At 46.8% G+C, this 21,608-nt stretch overlaps 1 protein-coding gene across 1 annotated transcript in view; it reads right to left on the reverse strand.

Annotated features, from left to right (window-relative positions):
- DSCAML1 (Down syndrome cell adhesion molecule like 1) overlaps positions 1 to 21,608 on the reverse strand; it is a 442,529-nt gene that overhangs the window by 34,778 nt on the left and 386,143 nt on the right. Inside the window, exons 15-19 of the mRNA XM_006833865.1 lie at positions 14,954 to 15,121; positions 13,084 to 13,154; positions 8,255 to 8,495; positions 4,407 to 4,553; positions 2,715 to 2,870 (exon numbers count right to left, since the gene is read on the reverse strand). Coding sequence (XP_006833928.1) covers positions 2,715 to 2,870; positions 4,407 to 4,553; positions 8,255 to 8,495; positions 13,084 to 13,154; positions 14,954 to 15,121 — 783 coding nt within the window. The remainder of the gene's footprint in view (positions 1 to 2,714; positions 2,871 to 4,406; positions 4,554 to 8,254; positions 8,496 to 13,083; positions 13,155 to 14,953; positions 15,122 to 21,608) is intronic.

A 21,608-nucleotide genomic window follows, 5' to 3' on the forward strand; every position in this document is an offset into this window, starting at 1 on the left:
TTTCTTTCCTTTCCATATAAAGTTTGTAATTGTTTTTTCCATCTCTTTGAAGAATGTCATTGGGATTTGGATTGGGATTGCATTATATGTGTAAATTGCTTTGGTCAGTATTGACCTTTTCACAATGTTAAGTCTTCCTATCCAGGAATATGGTACATTTTTCCATTTTTGTAAGTCTCTTTTGGTTTCTTGTAGTAGTGTTTTGTAGTTTCCTTTGTATAAGTTCTTTGTTTCTCTGGTTACATTTATTCCAAGATATTTCATCCTTTGGGTGGCTATTGTAAATGGTATTGCTTTCCTAATGTCCTTTTCAATGCTGTCATTTCTGGTATAGAGAAATCCAACTGATTTTTGTATGTTGATCTTATATCTGCAGCCATCTTGAAGTCCTGAGAGGAGCAGTTGACACACTGGGAGCAGGAAGATGGGAACTACTGAGTTAACCATGGTTGGAGCTGCTTGAACTCAGTACTTCTTGTTATACGTGATCATAAATGTCCTTATTGCTTACAATTAAAAAAAATCGGTCTTGTTATTACAATCAAAAACTTCCTAACTGATACAAATGACATGACAGAAAGTTTAAAGGATATGGAGACAAGAAAGCCTGGATTTACCACCTATTGGCTAAGTAACTTTCAGCAAATTATTTCGATTTCTAGGTCTGTTTCTCACCTGTAAAATGGAAATAATTCCTACTTCACAGGGTTGTAATTGTCACTGTTGTGTTGTTGAGTTGGTTCCAACTCATAGCGACCCTGTACAGAGTTTCTGAGAGCAGTTGGTGGATTTGAACTGCCGATCCTGTAGTTAGCAGTCTAGTGCTTATCCTACAGTGCCACACCAGGGCCCACAGTATATGTTTATGAAAGCACATTGCACACATGTGAAGTCGTGATTGTTGTTTTGGATAAAATCTTACCCAACAGCAGATATTTCCTTCTTGGGTTTCCTCTTGGGGTCATAGATTCTCCTTGGGGACACCTGTTGTTGTTGTTGTTGGGACCATCAAAATATTTCCATGCCAGCATCTTGGCAGCCAGAAAGCAACATTTGCTAGTTCTTAACATTTTAGAAAGGATTTGACAGTTCTCTTGCTTCTTGTAACAACCAATATTCCCATTTTATCAAGAAGAACTGAGGTTCAGAGAGGTTAAATGATTTGCCCAAGGTCACCCAGCCAATAAATGACAGGGCTGGCACTTGTATGCACATCTGCTATATTTACCAGAGCCCTTTCCTCTCTGCAAAGCGTCTTCTTCGAGATGAGGATCACTGTTTCCTCGGGGCACTGACTTCTGCCCATTATTTCTTCCTATGTGTGGCTCAGTTAGCTGTTGAGAGTGAAGGACCCAGGGAGGGATGGACTTCTAGAGATCTGGATTCCCTCATGGAGCCTCACCATGGGTAATTAAAGTATGTGGAGGTGTGTATGGCCCAGGCCCTTTATAAGAGTAGGAGACAAGAAATCTGGGGCCCCGGCAGTTCATCTCTGCAGTCCAGGAGGCATCTGTGTGTGTGTCCTGAGGCCTCCAATGGGGCCAGGCTCACAGTGCCCTGTAGCCCAGTTTCCATACAAGGGCAGTGACTCTGCCCAAAGCTGTCCCAGGATGCCTTGATTTAATGCCAAGAAAAGTAGGGCAGGCAGCTTGGTAAATATTTAATTGCTCAAAGCTTGAGGAAGGGGCTAACAGAAAGGGAGGATTTAGGGAGAGTGGGGGACATTAAGCTGAGCTGGGAGCTGGTCTGGCCACTGAGCACTGGGTTGCCCTGGGACTCCCACCATCACTCCCATCCTGAGTAGCTTCTCTTCAACTCTTTTAACCCCTCCAGAACCTTCTGCCTAATTGTATGAGACGAACCCAAACAACAGGTCTCCCATTCCTTTAGAAGGACGGAGATGGAGTGAGAGGAAACTCCCAATGCTATGATGGCTACCAAGATGACTACTGAATTCTACTGTGTGCCCATTACTCTTCACATAAGCCAAGCCTTTCTCTGCAGAGAGCAACTAATTCAGAACTTTAAAGAAACCACTAAGTGATGCAGTTGGGGTGGGGAAAAAGAACAAGGGTTGGAAGCAGGATCACAGAGTTGAACAAAGAAACCCAAAGAATATCATTCACACACAGCTCTCCTGGACATGGTGCCCCAGGAGTTGTGTACCTCCATTCTCCCTATCTGTTCTCTCTGTTTCTGCTCTCCCATCACCTCACTCTACCTTGGAAGTTTGGCTCTCTGTCTCTGGCTGACCTGCAGTCCTGTCCCCATGGGGAAGGCTTTGAGATCATAGCTCCAAATGGGGGCACATTCTACTCCCCTCACTGGGAGAGCCCTGCCAGGACACCAGAGGGCAGAGCTGGGCCTAGAGGGGGCCTCTGTGGAGCGATCAAGTTCCTAACTCAGGATGTGCTCTTGCCCTCTCCATATCCAACACCCACTTCCAGAGGAAACTGGGCTGAACCGTGCAGGGGAGTAGATGTCAAAAAAAGAAGGGTGCTCTTGGAGGGAGGGTGGAAGGAGATGGTTGGTCTGGCCCTTGACTTAGTGCTGCAGAGGGGTGTTTACCTGTAAGTCCCAGGACATGGTAAGCTGGCAGAGTACAGCCACCTACTGGTTCAAAGGGTCAGTATACTGCCCTCACCCTTACTCCTGGGTGGGAGCTTACTCAGTCACAGACACGGGCAGGTTGGGCCCTGGGGGCCAGGACTCACCGTCTTCCTTGGTTTGAATGTAGAGCACACTGCTGCGCACGCCGTCCCCAGCCTGCGTGTAGGCCAACACCTGGACGCTGTAATTGGTGAACTTCTCCATGCCTCGCAGCTCCACCCGCTCCCGGGTGGTGGTGATGTTCTGCATCTCGCCCCACTCTGCCGGAGACAAGTGGTCTCTGAATGCAGCCCTGCCAAACCATGAGACTTCTGCCGCTGCCCCTCTGCCCTGCCTGGGCCCCAGCAGGCTTGCTTCATTGGCCTCATAGTTAAAGCTCTGTGCTGGCACCATGAGAGGCCTTTCTCAGGAGGACCACAACCAGGTAGATCTGTCCAGGATGGGAGCCCCAGAAAGACCTGGTCTGAGTACAGCATGACCAACAATCTAGGTGGTCTTTGAGATTAGAGGGACAGATGTATTCTTCACCTGAAGGGCAGGGTTGGGTAAGTCCACAGGTTTATAAAAGAGGAAGTCAGTTGTGGGAACACAAGGAACCACCTCCTACTTGGCATAGCACAAATGGAAGCATGGCAAGGCCACCTTTGGAGCAGCGTGGGCATCTCACAGTCCTAAAACTAGGGGAACCTCCACAGACTGGAGGCTGCAGGGGCTGGTGGGGAAAAAGTATTTCCTGGTGGTAGTGTGAATGGGCAAAGCAGAAACCCGGTGGGGAAGGGTGTGGGCATGGCTCTGGAGAGGTGTCTGTGAGCTGGATTCCCAGATTCCCCAGGAAAGGAGAGAAGGCCACAGGACATGGGAGCAGAGACTCAGGCTCAGGGCAGACAAGCTCACTTGAACCTTTTGTGGTCTGTTGAGGTTTTTCTATCCCTCAGGATGTCACAGGTGTACAGAGACTGCAGGTTTCCTGGTCACTGTGGGGTCTTTGGTGTACACAAGCTGGCAGGACCTTGGTGTGCTTTTGGACCAGTGTATCCCAGGGGAAGGAAAACAACCAGGAGTTTGGGTCAATGTATTAGGTATTCTCCACCGGCCATTCCTACACCCTAGGTCTGTTGGCTGCTTTATCTTGCCCTGCTTTAGGGTCTGGATGGCCAATATTTGCAGATTGTATATCCTGCAAAACATGTCCAGTTGGGTTTGGCCTAAGGGAGGTCTCAGCAGGTTCTGGTAACTCTGCTTCTCCCTCTGGTCCCTTCAGTTCTAAGCAATAGTGATTTTCTGATGTTTCTAGTCCCAGAAGGTTCCACTCTCCCACTCACTTCTCTTCATTAAACTCTCTTCACTGGCCCCATGTGAGTGTGCCAACTCTTTCCTGCTAGGATTCTGACTCATACAGCCACCAAGGACTAGCATCACCACATTAATTAGAAATGCATGTAGCTTCCCATTACACTCTAAATGACTCCCACATACACTGTTGTCTTGGATGTCTTTGCAGGGTGTCCCCTTCCCACCCTCACTATAGAAGTTACCATGTGTAGCATCCCCCACCCTTGGCCCTGGCTCTGGTTCAAAGGGTCATGTGTGAGTGGCTTCTGAGCCACCCCTCACTATCCCCTGGTCTTATGGTGTTGCTGCTCCACTGGGGCAGCTATATGTGGAAGACGAGGAGGCCTGCACTTGCGTTGTACAGTCCTTAAGAAGATGCTCAGCTCTAAGCTTAAAAGCCAATCTCCAGCCACCCTGTGCTTATTACCCTGAGGCCCAAACAGCTTTACTCCCCATAGACTCACCCCCATCAACGTAGAGGGACCAGAAGATGACCCGATAGCCTTTGAGGACACCATTGAGGGTGCTGCGTGGGGGCTCCGACCAGGAGATGACAGCCACATCTGAAGTGATGGACAGGGCCCGGACGTTCTCAGGGGGCTGGCTGGGCACTGCAGTTGGGGTGGGTCGATAGCAAGAGTCCAGTCAGGCAGGGAGGCAAGGAACTGCACAAATTGTAAGGGTTTCAGGCGGGGCCCTGCCACCTTGCCAGAGAATTCCAGGTTAGACATGGGGCATACATCCTGACTTGGGAGTTACAGGAGTAGGGTCTGATGTTGCTCTTTGCTCCCTGGGCACACATTCCTGGGTCTGGCTAAGGATTCTGGGTAGAAGGTGCAGATCTCTGAGCACAAGCTTTTGGGAAGTCACCAGTGGGCCACCACAGCCCCAGGGACCCACTTGTATTGAATACAACAGAACCTGGAAGACCACCAGTATGACTTGGAGTATCTATAGGCTATCATCATATCTAAGGGGGCAGTTGGGACACAGTGGTAGAATTCTGGCCTTTCATGTGAGAGACCAGGGTTCAATTGCCAGCCACTGCCCCTCATGCACTACCACCACCTTTGTGTCAGTGGAAGCTTGTGTGTTGCTATATTGCTGAGCAAGTTTCAGTGAAGCTTCCAGACTGAGACAGACTCAGGAGCTGGTGATCCACTTTGGAAAAGCAGCCACTCAGAACCCTATGGATCACAACAGTCTGAGTCTCAACTGATCCAGAGGAAGGTGAGTTGTGCATGGAGTCACTGCGAGTCCAGGTTGACTTGATGACCACTCATGACATCATCTTATTTAAAGGCTGCTGGTCTGTCATGTGACCAGGAGATCTGAGCTGAGACCTGGCTCTTGTGTCACTCTGTCAAGCTGAAGGGAAGGGAAACAAAGGAAGGAGGATTCAGCCAATTGTGGTGATGGGAAGAGAGCTTCCATTGGGGCCTTTAGAACTTTGGGAACCATTTCTCATTTGTCATGAGCACACCCAAAAGCCCAGAAAATACTCTGGGGCCAATGTAAGAGGTCTCCCTGCCTTTAACCTGCTCCCTCCAAAGAATGATCTTTGTGCTTGACCTAAATTCCACCTTCATGGGTTGGTCCAGGCACAGGTGTCTTCTCTAAGATGACAGATGGCAGGGACACCGGGCCTCAGCATCCACCTCATCTAGGGACAATTTGGTGACACATCCTGCTGGCTTCTGAGGAGCCAGGGACAAAGGGGAAGACCAAGTGTGCTTCCCTCTGAGTGGGAGAAAGAAGGCACATGCTGGATGGAAGGTAATTAGATCCCATTGCCCCACAAGAGGCAACTCTAATTTTTATGAGCATTTAAATGATAATACATCATCCTAACAATCCTCTTTGAGAATGATAATTGTTTCATATTACTTAGGTGTAAAAATATAAGCACCATGCAATTAGGGACCCAGTGTAATAAACTAATACAGATCGCCCGTTCGAACAAAATGAAGGTAATATAATTATGAAAAAGACACTATTGCTAAAGCAGGGGCCCTTGAATACCCCAGGAGGAGTGCTAATATTGCCAGGAAACGATCAGGACCTGACAGGCTAACGAGGGCTTTAATTAAGTATGAAAAACTGCTGAACAAATGCTGCTGGAAACTTTCTTCCCCCCTCCTTCTTTATTTTGAAAATGACTCCAAAGCCCATGCTGATCTCTCCCTGTTGGAAATTCTAGGACCCCCACACCCAGTAAAGGAGGTGATACTCCAATGGAGGCTAGAGAAGGGGCCTGGCCTGGCTGTTTCCTGGCATGGCCTGTGGTTGACAGGGCTCAGTGTAGGTCTGACATGCTCGTGGGCTAAGGATAGCCGATCCATCCTTCTCAGAGCATCCAATATCCATGTCACTTCTTCTGACCTGCAGCCTGCCTCCCAAGGTAACAACTGGGTGACGTGGAAAGAGTATGACAGTTGGGGCCAGGTCTGGATTTTGATCCTGGCTCTGATAGTTACTAGATAGGTGATTCTGGGCAGGCTACTTGGCCTCTGGGAGGCTTGGCTTGCCCTTATGGATAATGAACTAGCTATTCATGCTACAAGGAGCTCTGGTAGCATAGTGGTTACGAGTCGGGCTGCTAACCTCAAGGTCAGCAGTTCAAAACTACCAGCTGTTCCATGGGAGAAAGATGAGACTTTCTGCTCCCATAAAGATTTACAGTCTCGGAAACGCTATGCAGGGTTGCTATGAGCTGGAATCGACTCCATTGTACACCACCATTAGTTCTCCAAGATGCATCGTGCACGAGCATCATCAGCATCACCTGGCAATTTATTAGAAATGCAAATTCTTGACCCAAGCAGAACTCTGGGCGTAGTACCCAGCAGTCTGTGGTTAGCCTCCTTTCAGGAGATTCTGATGTACCGTCAAGTTTGAGAGGAATTGTGTGATGGCATCTCTTGGGATTAATGCTATGGTACTCAGAGGGGATGGGCTGGCCTTCCTTAACCCTGGGGCTCCAGTGGGGTAAGTAAGGCTGGAGGTGGACTGGTACCCCCCACTTGACCTGTTCTCACTTCTCTGCTTTCTATGCCCTCCATGTTTTTGTGTTCACCATTTCCCCGAGGTGTCCAGCTCTCTAGGGCTACTGGCATCTGCTCTGTCTCAAATTTCAGGCTATGCCCCAAGGTAATGAAATCCAAGTCTCTGGGATGCAGGCTGGCTGGGCATGAGTCTTTTTAAAGTTCTGAGACACTTTGTGGTACAAGTTAGGAGTCACTGGTATGAGCTAAAGGAGCCCTGGTTGCACAGTGGTTAAGCACTCAGCTGCAAACTGAAAAGTTGGCAGTTCGAATCCAGCAACTGCTCCATGTGAAAAGGCGTGTCAGTGGGCTCCATGAAGATCACAGCCTTGGAAGCCCTCTGGGGCAGTTGCTATGAGTCTGAATTGACTCCACAGCAACAGATGGGCTAACCTCTCAGAAGCTTCTGACCTGATGTGTCCTCCTTCCCCAGGGTGTCAGTCTTTGTAGCGAGGATGAGGTCTCTACTGGATGGGTAGTGGGCAGGCTCCAACTCAGTGGCTAGTTTCAATCTCAGGCCCTGGTTTTGTGTTGAAGTATCAAGCACAAAGCTTGGAAAGATGCTGTCCTGCTTCTTTACTCTGCTTTCTGGGGGGTTGTGATCAGCCCAACCCCATCTCTACCTGGTGCAGGCTCTGGTACCAGCTGGGATCTTCTCTGTGCTTGGAGAGCAGGCATGTTCCTGCTTCATCCTAACCCTCTTCCCTGACAAAACTGGGCCCCTTCATTTTTTTGTCATAGCATGGAGTCCTTTCTAGGCATCCAAGAGTACCATTTGAAAGTTGGGCTTTACATTTTTTAGGACATGGGATGTCTTAATTCATCTCATCTCATCTCAAGTCCCTAACACAGATAGTGGGAGGATCCAGCCCAGAAGTGCAAAGTTAAATTTGGCTGAATCTTTTCTCAACCTGGAAACTCTAAGGGAGGGGAAAGAGGACACAGGGCATAGAGAAAAGAGTCGGGGTCAAAGAGTTGAGTTAGGGCACCAGAAAGGGGGAGAAAGAAAAAGGCTGATGGTGAAGGAGGGCAGAGAAAAAGGTAGAAGCAAAAGCAAGGATGGAGAGTGAGTAGGTGGACAGACATGTGCTGAGACCAACAGGTAGTAGATGGCTAGTGGGGCAGTCAAATGGCCAGAGGGACCCCATGTGCTGAGTAGAGTCAGTGGGTAAGAAGAAAGGGAGTCTGTGTGGACTACAGGACCAAGACGGGGCGCAGGAGTGGACAGACCATGATCTGTGGCTCCACTCTGCTGCAGGTGTCCTTACCATCTTCCAGCGTGGTGGCATTGATTTCACTGGAGGAGGGCCCAGTGCCAGCCCGATTGAAGGCCTGGACTACCACCCCATACTGGGCGAACTTCTTGAGGTTGTCCAGAGTGTAGACTTCACTGTCCCCAGTGGCCTTCATCTCCACGATGCTGTACTGCCCATTGCTGCCGGGGCTGTTCTCTCGGTAGCCAATCTGGTAGCCCCGGATGACACCGTTCTGCAGCTCCTTCTTGGGTGCCTGTGAGGAACAAGGGGACAAAGGCACAATGACACTCCAGGGCTCTGCACTCAGAGATGATGCTCTTAAAACCAAAGTCAGACCAGGCCACCTCCTGTTCGCATCCCTTCAATGGTTCTCATCCCACTCAGAGTGCAAGTGGAAACGCTTACAGTGACCACATGGCCCCACATGGTCTGGCCCTCCATTTCCTCTTGGATATGGCTCCCTTCTCTTTGCTTCCTATGCTCCAGCCACGCTGGCCTCTTTGCTGTTCCTTGACTACAGCAGGCAAACTCCTGTCTTGGTGGTGGTAGGGGGACAGACATTCTTTCCCTGGGTAATCACATGACTTGGCCCTCACCTGCACCCTGCCTTCCTAAGATGTCACCTTCTCAATAAGGCCTTCCTTAAATTGCTTATGTAATGTTGCTCCTGCCCTTTGTCCTGCCCTTCTTATTTTCTTATTTCCTCCATAGTGCTCAACACCACCTGACTCCTGATGTGTTTTACAGGGGAGATTTATTTACCCCCATTCAGATAGAAGCATTGTGAGTGTTGTCTGTCTTCCTTGCTATTGTACTCTCAGAACATAGAATGGTGTCTAGCATATAGCAGGCCCTCAATACATATTTACTGAATGAATGAATGAATGAATGAATGGGAACATCCTCTGCCATATGCTTAAGGGACCTGGGAGAAATGGGAGCAGAGACCAAAAGAATAAAAAAAGATGGAGGGGGAAGTGGGCAGCTGGTTTGACATCATGGTCAGGGGCTGAGCTAAAGTGAAGGCAGCAGGCTAGAGCCAGTCCATAGTTGGAGGGGCAGGGATGGGCAGGGACATGGAGATGAAAGGGGGTGTTTCGGGGCTCTGGCTGGGCCAGTAGCTAGTGAAGGACAGCTCCCAGCCAATCAGAGACATCAGTCTGGGGGTTGAAAAACATACTTTCACCCCCAAGTTCCATTCTGACACATCCAGACACAGAAACAAGACGTCCTAGCAGAGAAAACATTGGTCCATCAACACACCTACACAAAACATTCTCATACATGAGCACATGTCCACACACACAGTTCCTATGTCTGCTCACATCCATAATCACTCACGCACACACATCCAGAAGCGTCAGCATACATAACCCGCCCCAGTCAGATGCATTGTTGTTGTTAAGTGTTGTCGAGTTGGTTCCGACTCGTAGCAACCCTGTACAGGGTTTTCAAAGAGCAGCTGGTGGGTTTGAACTATAGACCTTGGGGTTCACATTCTGGTGCTGATCCTACAGCACCACACCTGAGCCATAAATTCAAGTCCCTCCTTTAATGACTGGGCCTGGCCCTGTGTAAATGGAGAGGAAGCGCCTACCCCAGCACTATAAAAACAGCTTGAATCAAGGGCTTAAAAGCAATGAAATTAATTTAAAAGCCCACCTTTTCATTGCACTGCAAAATAGTGAGATCACAAACAATTAAGTTAGTAAAACAGCCTCCGCTGTTTTTTTTTTTTTTCTTTTTTAATTCAATGAATGTTTTAAACGAACTGTCTTTTGAAGCTCACTGTTAAGTCAATAAAACGAAGTTTTTAATTTAACATAATTGTTCTGAACTCGCTAAATAGGTGTGTACTTGTGTGTGTTTAATTGACTCGAGTTTTTGTTAATGTCCAAATAACATTACTCTCTGCCCTTTGACAGTCCTGTTTGCTAGTTTGTAAGTGGGTGGACTTCTGCACTTGAGTCTTGTCTCTGCACACATTTGTCTACACACACACACACACACACACACACAGACATACACTATAGACACAGCATATCATCCCACCAGGGGCTAGGTACCCTCACCTGGCAGTGGTATAGTTTCTTATGTTACATGCCCGCACTGACACTTTGGTATACACATGGCATACATGGTATACACATGACATATGTGGCTACATGCCCAGAACTATCCTGGTCTATACCTGTACACCTTCCCCCACCACTTCCTTCCCATCTACATATACTGAGAGAGGCAGTCCCTGAAACTCCCCCAAACCAAACCCAACCCATTGCTGTTGAATGGATTCTGACTCCTGGAAACCCCACGTATGGCTGAGCAGAGCTGCTCCATCGGGCCTCCTTGGCTGTCATCTTTATGGAAGCAGATTGCCAGACCCTTCTTCTGTAGCAGTGCTGGGTGGGTTCAAACCTTAATTATCTGCCCCATCCATGGATCTTTACCTTGACAAGAGTTGGAAAAATCTGTGCCTATCTGGTGGTGCAGTGGCTTAAGCATTGGGCTGCTAACAGCAAGGTTGGTTCAAACCCACCAGCTGGGAGAAAGATGAGTTGTCTGCTCCCATAAATATTTAGCCTCATAGACCCTCTGGAGCAGTTCTCCTCTGGTCTACTGCGTCAGAATCGATTCAGTGGTAGTGGGTTTGGGTTTGGTTTGGTTATTACAGTTATAGACATATGAAATGGCTATGCGTCTCTATGAGTTATCCAAATACAGACACATAGATATTCGCAGATTTATAAAAATCTTGACAGTCTTCCTCCCTCTCTCTTTTTCTCTCCTCTTCTCACTTCTCTACTCTGCACTCACTCGCTTAAATAGGCACACTTGGGATTTAAATCAATCTTAACAATATTTCTCTGAAGCATTAAGAAATCAATAGGGCTGATTGCAAATTTATGTCATAAAGCAGGGGTGATCCATCTCGTGGAAGAAGTCTTAAAATGAAGTGACTTATCTTTCAAGTGAATCTTTATTTTTCATTAATCTGTTACTGGGTGTTAAAAAAAAAAAAAAAATTCCCCGAGAAGTCAGCCCAAAATTTATTGACTGGCTGGTTCATTCCGAAGTTCTAACTTTCTAATCAATTTTATTTTTCATTATGAGACTTTGGAGAAATAAATCTGATTCTAAATTTCTATCGACCTCCAGGTTGGGCTTTGTAGCCAGATGTCCCTGTGCTTTAAATATTTATTCATTCCCACCCTACCCGCTAGATGCCTCAGAGTATTCCTAGGAAGTGGGTGTGGATCCAGGACACAGGCTTCACCCACTGTTTGTGAAGAAAAGGCTTGGAGCCCAGAGCCTTACATGAAGAGGAAGTAGGGCTCCAGTCCCTTATAGGTGGGTTGGCCCCCCAGGTCCTGCTCTTTCTTCCTTCTGGTTATTTCTCTAGGGAGGGAGGGAACCAGGCTGTGTGTGGTGTGGGTATGTGTGTATGTATCATGGTACATGGGTACATGTGTGCATGGTGTGAAGGGGTTCATGTGTTGATGTGTGTGTGAGCATGGGTGTGTTATATATTGTGTATGGTGTGTGTGTGCATGGGTGTGGTGTGATGTATCTATATGTGTGTGGTAATGTGTGTTTGCATGCAGGTATGTGCATTCTTCTTAGGGAATATTAGGCCTTTCTGAATTTCTCCCATTCCCAAACTGACCTTCATGAAGACCCCAGAAGGAGGAATACAGCAGCTGGGTGTTTCCTATCAGGAGTCAGAGTCAGAGTCAGAGTCAGAAAATGACCTTGGACTTTTGTTCCTAAAGGAAGGTGAAACAATTCCCCAAACTTCACGGTTCCCACGGAGAAAGCTCCAGGAAGAACACAGGTGGGTCCTGAGAAAGTTCCCTGTTCTGGAACTCTGTTCTTGGGCTGTGGTAGGGGGGACCTGGCCCTGGGCTCTAGATGGTGAGCATTTAAGTGCCACACCTGACATTACTTGTGTGACTGTGGACAAGCCACCCCACCCTCTGCGTTCATGGCCTCTTCTGGCAGGTGGGGATAAAAGCACCCTTTTAGGCCACTCCACAGGCATAGCGACAGGTCAGATGAGTCAGTGTGACAGACAACTCAGTGCAATAGAAAGTCACCAGTGTTGTTGGTCCTTCTGGGCTGTGGCAAGAATATGGCTCTAGGGCTAGAGTTCCCAGAGGAGAATGTCTTGGTCCTTTCAAGGCTATTCTGATTTGTCTCCCTATCTAGCTCTAGATCTTCTCCAAGACTTTCCTTAAGCATACCCTTCAATCTCACACTTCTCTGATCCATAGAAATAGCTACAGCACATAGTGGTCTGTTTTCTTTATACCAATCACATCCTAGGCCCCTGATTTACTAGACGAGGAAATAGAGACCTGAAGAGGCCAAGGCTTCTGCCAAAGTTCACTGTGAGGGGACAGTGTATGACTTCATCTTCACTCTCAGCTCCAGCCATTGGGCCCTGACTGGGGTGGGACCTCACTCTTGTCTCAGCCCTGTTCTGGTATTTCCACAGAGTTTCTTTGAACTTTGCACAAAATCAAATCTTGAGCTATCACAACAAGTGGCATTTGGAGGACAGGCCTGTGTGATAAAAGAACCATGTTAACCTTCTTATAACTGCACAGTTCTTTGTCCAGCCCAGCTGTAGCCCTCTGGAGAAAGGGGTGGAGATGGGTGGGTGCATTCCCTGTTAGCCACTTCTCTGTCCACTCCTCGAACCTCACCGTGTTTGGCAGAACACCACATGGCCATTATGAAAAATCAAAAAGAGGCAGCCTGTTAGGGACTTCACTCCTGATTGAAAGGGAAGGAGACAAGCAGGAATTTTCAGAGCCAATGTTTTCACCTTCACATACCTTCCAGGTCACCTGGATGCTCTGTGAGGTCACTGGCTGCAAAGTGACATCCATGGGAGGTCCATCAGGAGCTGAGAAAGAAGCAACATTCATGAGTCATGTCTTGGAAGAAGACAGAAGGAAGAGGTTCCCAGTTTCCTAAGCTGGAGGACTGCTGGGAAGAAAGGGAAAGTTCACAAATTGAGAATAGAGTCTTGTTTCAGTCCCTTTGACATGACCACAGGGTTTAAATTTTCTCTTCACCCTCCGTAATTTGCTAAAGTGTAGCAAAAGATGACTGTGCAGTACTACTCCACACTCAGAAAACTGGCAAAAAGTTTTTATGTGTTTGACAAAACCAAGTGTAGGCAAGGGTGTTGGTCAGTGGGAATGTTCATACACTGATCAAGGGGGAGCAAATTGGTACAACACTATGGAAAACATCTTGGCATATTTTTAAAAGTGGAAGTATGCCTATCTGATGGCTCTGTAATTTACAACTGGTTATATCCCTACAGAAATGCATGCACCCAAGCACTAACAAGCAGGCACAAGGACACTCCCAGCAATAGCCCCAAACTGTACCCAATCTCAGTGTCCATCTGTAGTAAATGGACAACTGCTGTCTGCTGTTAGGTGCTGTAGAATTGGTTCCAACTCATAGCAACCCTGTATAGTGTTTCCAAGGAGTGGCTGGTGGGTTTGAACCACCAATCTTGTGGTTAGCAGTGCAGTGCTTTTCCAACAGTGCCACACCAATGGACAAATAGGCTCTGGTATATGCATAGAATAGAGGACTAGGTAACACTGAACATGTACAAACTGTACCTCTGCACCAAGAAAATGACTAAAACTTGCAAAAATAATATTGACCAAACCAGGTAAAACTCAAAGCATAATTTCATCAATCCATCCCATTGGAAAACAAGCACAAGCGTATGGCTTAGGTATACAGCTATCTGTGATATTACTATAAAAAGAAAACCAAGAAAGTTAATCCTATAAAAAGTCAGGATACTGGCTACCTTATTTTTATGCCAATAATGTGGATTATAAGGAGCTCTGGTAGCGTAGTGGTTACGAATTGGGCTGCAAACTGCAAGGTCAGCAGTTCGAAACTACCAGCTGTTCCGCGGGAGAAAGATGAGGCTTTCTGCTCCTGTAAAGATTTATAGCCTCGGAAACCCTGTACAGGGTAGCTATGAGTCGGAACCGACTCCACGGCACATAACAACAACAACAATGTGGATTATACAGTTTTTTTTGCGAACCGCTCAGTCCTCTCATGCATTATAGTGCACTATGGCAGCTCTATGTGTGTATGTGTTATTTGAGAAAAACACGATACTTCAGGGGGAGGGATAGAGTTATGATTAAGAAGGGGCAGGTGGAGGACTTCTGGCAGATGGTGATTGATATCAGATGTTGGCTATAATATTTTTCACTTTATAATTATTTGTTCAAGTGCACATAGATTCTATGTACTTTTGTTATATTTCACACAACACACAAAAAGAAACTAAAGCAAGAGAAATCTGGTTTAAGTTTTCAGGAGAAATCTGTGACAAAGGCCACAGAATATCATCCGGGAGACTAGTAATCCATCCTTTTCAGATCTAGTACACCTGTCCTTTCTAATCAAGCTAGAGCTGTAGATGTAGGTTAGAACCATGGACAGCTCCTCAAAGCCTGGCATCCAGACCCCTATCTAGAAAAGCAGATGCACATAACATTCTTCAATAATCTATGGGCAGACACAAAGAAATTCCTCAGGGGCTCTCTCGTCCCATCTTCCTATTATAAGACCCTGCCAGCAGACAGGATTGGTGTTAGCCCCCAGTGTCCATGATCCTGAAGGCCATGTGTCAGGGCAGCAGGGTGAGGTGCTCACCAGCTTCCTCGGTGCTGATGGTGAGTTCCTTGCTTGGCTCACTGCGGCCAATCTTGTTAAAGGAGTACATGCGGATGCTGTACACGGATGCTGGGTGCAGGTCCACTATGTTGGCTTGGTTGATGGTGGGGGAGATGTTGCGTGTGGATTGCTTGAAGTCCCAGGAATCTGGAAAGAGGATACCCATTTCAAACCACAGTCAGACAAATTAAATTCTGGAATGTCTCTGGAATCAGCCCATCTCAACCTCAATTGTGATGCCCAGGAGAGGTGGCAGCTCTCACAGACTGCAGAGGGACTCCAGCTCACACAGAATGCAACCTGGCAGAGAATGCAAGGGGTCTACATCATGAACCTCAAGCTTGCAGACCAAGGTGAGGTGCAAACACACTGGATGGGCGGTGAATTGGGAGCCTGACTCTCCTCTGCCACTGGCCAGCTTTGTCAACTTAAACCTCAGACAAGGACCAGATAAACAGTTTCCCAAGATCCATTCTAAAATGACCACTTGCTTGCTATCTTTGAAGATCTGATTGGTCGGTGCCTTTTTTTCTGGTCTCTCACAATGGGCTGCTCAAAGTGTGAAATATCCCATCCATCCACAGGCTAAGGAGGAAGTCAAGCTCAAGCTTCTGGTTTTCCATTCCTTGGGCACTTGAAAGGTGGTGGTATTGAATGTTGCACACTGTGGGTGGGGTGGCACAAACCAAGTGCCAGAGTGCCCAGGCTAGCCCCAGTTATCTTTACTTCACCAACAGGAGGAAGGTCTCCTGGTTTTTAGAGTCAGGGGCAGCCAAGACATTAGCATACTCATGATTTATCCAGGGACACTGCCAGTCCAGCCCAAAGCTAATGTTAAGCAAAATTGTTGAACATGAAAAATACTAGGCAAATGCCACTCAGGGATACTGTGACAGAAAACACCCTGCATTTCCAGTCCAGTCATCCATTAAATATATTTTTGTTGTGTACCCACCTGGGGATTCAAAGACAAAAAAATGTGAAGAGGTTGCAGTTACAGCAATGCCTCAGCTAGGACCTTGCAAACCCAGAATTCTTAACTAGTACCATTTATTGCCACTTTACTTTGAAAAGAAAAATGGAAATCACAAGGAAACAAACTTCAAAATATTTCTGGGGCATGTGCCGGCACCACTATTCAGCCTGATTTTCCATGCCGCCTAAATCCACAGTAGAGTATCCTGAAAATTCTCAGTAGAAAAGATCAAATTCTACTCTCTACACTTTCTAATTCCTAAATCAGATAAGAAGGCTAACACATTCTAGAAAGTTGTTTTTTTTTCCTAGAAAGATTTTAATGAAGAATTTTTAAAGCGAATACTTGATTCATCAGGAGAACTGGTTCACCCACTTCTTCCATTCCTATCCCATTCTTCCAGGTTCTGATTAATTGAGGTCTTCATATTTTTTTAAAATATAATTTTTACCAATTGGTACCCAGGCTCAGCATCTGTGAAGGGCATCAGCCCAGCTCCCCCATCTGCAACTTTGCATTTAATCCTGTGGTTTCATGAGCCAAAGTAACAAAATGGCAGGCTGTTGATGCTCAGAAACACATTATTTTCTCTTTGTCTTTTAAAACACCCCAGTCACCTGGAGAGTCAGTCAGAGCCCGCTAGTTTAAGCCAGAATAGTGGGCACGTCTCTGGTTTGGGACAGAATGGGCTAGCAATGCGGAGGCAGGTGTTCATGTCTCTCGGTGACATCCTGGGAGCTGGTGCCAGCTTAGAAATCATATTTGATTTGCCCATGTTTAGAGGAGAGGGAGAGTGATCCAGAGCCAGTGCATTCATTTTTGATGAGAACAGGCTGAGGGAGGAGACCCAGTCAATATGATGTGTCTGAAAACAGAGGGGGCTAAGGACAAGAAGCCCGATATTCATCAAGCAGATGCCAGGTGCTGTGCTGTGCCCACTTACTCCTCATGTCCTTTCATATCTAGGTGACCTCCATGCTACTAGATCCAATGAGTGTTTGTTATGGATTGAACTGGTGTCCCCTCAAATACCACCTCCCCCCAAAAAAAACAAACAAACAAAAAACCCAAACCAGTTGCCATTGAATCGATTCTGACTCATGGAGACCTCATGTATGGCAAAGGAACTGTGCTTCATAGGATTTTCAATGGCTAAAACTTTGGAAAACAGATCACCAGGAATTTCTCCTGAGATACTCCTGGGTGCACTTTAACTGCCAACATTTTGGTTAGCAGCAATCATGTTAATCACCCAAGGACTCTAGCCTTTGTACCTGTGGATGCGATCCTGTTTGGAAATAAGATTTTCTTTTTATGTTAATGAAGCCATAGCAGTATAGGGTGGATCCTAAACATAACCACTTCTAAGTCATAAAGAGAGCAGATTATGTATGGAGATGGTATATGGAGGTAGACAAACACCATGTGAGAATCTCCTATAAGCCAAGGAATGACAAGAAATAAGGCATTCCCAGGGCTACTGACAAGTTTTTCTGGTGTGACACCGTGGACTGCAAAGTTGGCTTGAACTGGTCAGCAGTTCAAGCTCACCAGCTGCTCCTGGGAAACCCTATACAAGGTCAGAACTGAATCAACAGCACTTAACAACAATAACAACACCATTGACAAGGAAGGAATCTACATGGCTGAGACTATGATTTGGGCTTAAAGGCTCCAAGGCTGAGAACATAAAGTTTTGTTCTTTGAGACTACCCACTTGTGGTATTTCTGTTACAGCCGTACTAAGTAGCCTAGACCACGTGCTTCAGTACTCAGTTCTCACTTGACCCCTAAGATGTGTTAGCATTTGGACTTCTCCCTTCTCGAAATGCTCCTCCCTGACTTCTCTGATACAACACTCTCTGATTTTTCTTTTAGCACTTGGATTAATGTTTCCTTTGCAGGCAGTATTTCCTCTACTCTACATTGATGGTGAGCCTTGGTGTGGTGCTGGAGGATAAGCACACAACTGGTAACCATGAGGTCAGCAGTTCAAACCCACCAACCACTCTTGGAAACCCTGTAGAGGGTCAGTGAGACACATCACCAGTACCTCCAACTGTTGATGTTTAGAGTTCTTCAGGGCATCACCTTTTCTCACTCCATGCACTTTTCCCACCCATGGCTGTTGGTTCCATCTATGCAAGGATAATTCACAGATTTGTACCCAGCCTGAATCTCTCCTTTGAACTCCTGATCTTTAAAATCTACTGTTTACTTGATGTCTCCTCTTGGATGTTTCAAAGGCAGCTCCAGCTCAGCATGTTCAAGATGGAACTCTTGATGCTCCTTCCTGGGTTTCCTGTCTCAGGGAACGGTAATATCATCTTTCAGGTTGTGTCAAAAACTTAGATGCTATTCTTGACTCTCTCGTTTCTCTACCTCTTAGCAAGTCCTAAAGACTATATGAATGAAGGATCTCTTGAGTTTCTCCACTTCTCTCCATTTTCAGCTCCCCTCAGTATCCACTGTGTGCCTCATCAACCCATCCATCATTCATCCCACAAATATGATTGAGCTCCTCTCACAGGCCAACCACTGAGAGTAGCCTTTCCAAAACGAAGCCATGCCACTGTGGTCTCCATGCATGAAGTCACTCACTAGCTGTCTTAGTTTCCTCATGCTTCTATGGTAGAAGCATGACAACTGAGTGGTCTCACGAACAGAAATGTATTCTCTCACAGCTAAGGAGGCTCGAAGCTTGGATTAAGGGCTCTCCCTGTTGGCTCTGGGGGAAGATCCTTGCCCCTTTCAGCGGCTGCCCTTCAGTTCCTTGGTATCTTCATGTAGCAGCTATCTTCTTCCATCTGTGCTTGCTTCTTGTCAAATCTGTATGTACCTCATAACTCTGAGGTGATTAGTTTAAGACACACCATACAGGGATATGGCCTTATTAACATAACAAAGAAAGCCCTGTTCCCAAATGGGGTTCTAGCCACTGGTATAAGGGTTAGAATTCCAGTACGTATTTGGGGTTGGGGTTGGGGTTGGGAATGGAGCACAATTTAATCCATAGCAATAGTTTTTCTTGATCTTAGAATAAAAACATAGCTTTTTAACACGACCCATGCCTGCAACGTCTGGCTCATGCACATCTTTCTGGCCTCATGGTTCACCATTCTTCTCCTTTGAACATTCATGACATGTAGATCTGTCCTTCACTACATAGCAGTCCCCTTGCAGCGAGCACTTCGCAGTGACAACTGCCCAAAGAGATGCTAAGCCTCCTGAAGGCAGGAGTCCGGACTAAACCAACCCTGCTCCTTGGCATGTTGCTTTGAGATCACAATTACGTTTTTTAAAAAAAATTTTTATTGTGAGGTTTACATGGGAGAACATCAGCTTTACACTCATCCTATCATATTTCGTTTCATTGCAATGATTACAATCCCCTCCATGCCTCATCAAATAACCAAAGGGTACACCACACAGGCCCGCTCTCCGGCTGCCAGCCCACAGCCCATCTCCCTCCCTGTGTCCAGTGTCCCCAGCCACTCCATCTGTCCACACCATCTTCTCTGTCTCCATCCCTGGTGTCACTGCCTCTCTGGGTAGGGGTCCCCGCTTTCTGTGCTTCTCACTTGATGGTCCCAGGGACATCTGCTCCTGGGCTGCAAAATCTATCACTCCCCTCCTTTTGTCAAAAAAATCTACCTCTATATTTCCTACCCTAACAGTCAGTCCTGATGGCAATTATTCACTATTATACCACAAGAGTCTTATCCCCATTTCCTTTCGCCAGCTCGGTCCCAACAGATTGAAAATCCTTCAGTGGTGATTCTACCTTCCCCCGCCCCATCTGGAACTAGCACAATTACATTTTTGTTCTTTGCTTTGACTTGGAGGTTTTTCTGTATTCTTAGTTACAATAAATATCCTTCCTTGCCTCACTCAGCTGCCAGTCACAGGAAGGTGAGCGGAAGCAATGGAAGCAATGTCCCAGAGAGTGGCTCCCTGCCCCTGCTTTTTACCAATGGTTTGCAGGTGGATTTGACCTTGTGTTCCCAAATCATCTTGGATGTGGACGCAAAACATCTCTCACCCTACAACCTTTCCAGGTTAATGCATTGGAGTCAAATCTGGAGTCCTTTAGTCAATTTTTCAAACTTGATCACGGCCATCTTCCTGGCACTGAATAGCTGAAATCAGGGCTCTATTTTCTTCCCTCTTCTTTTCAGTTCTCTCAGGGTACAGGGCTGGCTTTGGTGAACATTGTCTCTTTTAATATTCCCTTTCATATGAGCCTAGCTTACCCAGATTAACATATTTCATTAAGAGCTCTTGCTCCCTTTCTTCATCAAAGGGTTTATGATGCAAAATATTCTTCTTAAAAAAAAAATAAGGAAGTGGCTGGGGAGCTGTCAGTGCCTTCTACTCTGCAGGCTGCTTGCTGAGAGGGGATTGGGAGTCTGGTTTTTCTGGAGACGCATTTGGTTTAGAGGGGGAGCACTTGGACAAAAGCCACATCTGGAGCATCTAGCTGTCTGTGCCTGAGAAACCAATCCATTCTCCACCTGATTTTCTCTGTGCATCATAGCTCCGAGTCCTGGGGGATAATCAGTCTGAAGCATGGAGAACAGTTTCCTTGGGTGGCACCCCCAGTCTCTCCCACAGCCATACCGCTGCTCATACCAGCGCCACACACTGCACTAGGGTGACTTATTCCATGATGGCTGGCACAGCTACCCTGCACCAGCTTGCACCAGGAGACTGCCTCCCAAACTTGGGAGGTCATCCTCAAAGATTCCATCCCTGCTCCTGGCTTGGGGAATGGAGGCAAAATTTGGTGTCTGCATTCCTAAGTCTGCTCAGGCCATCTGATAGATTTGTATGGATGGTGCTCATTTATTATTACTCTGCTGCCTGGGGCCAGGGGAAGTCAGCATGAGCAGGATGGCTTAGAAAGGGCAGATTCAGTCGTTTCCCTGGGAAAATGAACACAATGAGCAACATGGCAGAAAACTGGCAGAGGCACAGTTGGGACAAACAATGAGGTCAGGAGCAGATGGTCCAGAACCCAGGATGAATGTGGTCTGGTCCAATAAGAAGAATAAAAGGGGGAGCAGAGATACAGGATGGGTCCCTGGGAAGGGTACAGAGATGTGCTGGGCTCTGAGCTAGTTATTACATTCACCTAGTTCTTATGGCCACACTGAAAATGAGGTGCGATCACCTCCATGTTCTAAAAACATGGCTGAAGAGGGATCACACAGCTCTGAGACTTGGTCAACCCCGTCTTCTGCTTTAAGAACGGTTCTCAGTCCCCTATCCCACAGATGCAAGAAGAGGCCTACTCAGACCCCCACCATCACACACATGCATGCATATTCACACATGCACGCATGCGCTCACCCCTCCTTTGAGTCACCCTTCTGTTCCCTTGGATACCTTTTACAGTTCTCACGTAACAGAGTTTGTGGCATATTACACTGGATAGGATAGTGCTTTGTAATGGTTCTCAACATGTGTGTGTATGTGCGTGAGTGTGCGTGTCCTCAATCCAACTGCATTGTAAGCTCCAAGGGCAACATCTATCTCCTATTCTTTTTTCTTTCCCTACCACATGGCTGGTGCATGATTCTGTAAAATAAATAAATAAACAATGGTGTCTGCACTCAGTACATACTGCTGACTGACAAGACACAGAGATTTCAGTCT

The sequence above is a fragment of the Chrysochloris asiatica genome, unplaced genomic scaffold, assembly GCF_000296735.1.
Source record: "Chrysochloris asiatica unplaced genomic scaffold, ChrAsi1.0 scaffold00008, whole genome shotgun sequence".
NCBI lineage: Eukaryota > Metazoa > Chordata > Mammalia > Afrosoricida > Chrysochloridae > Chrysochloris > Chrysochloris asiatica.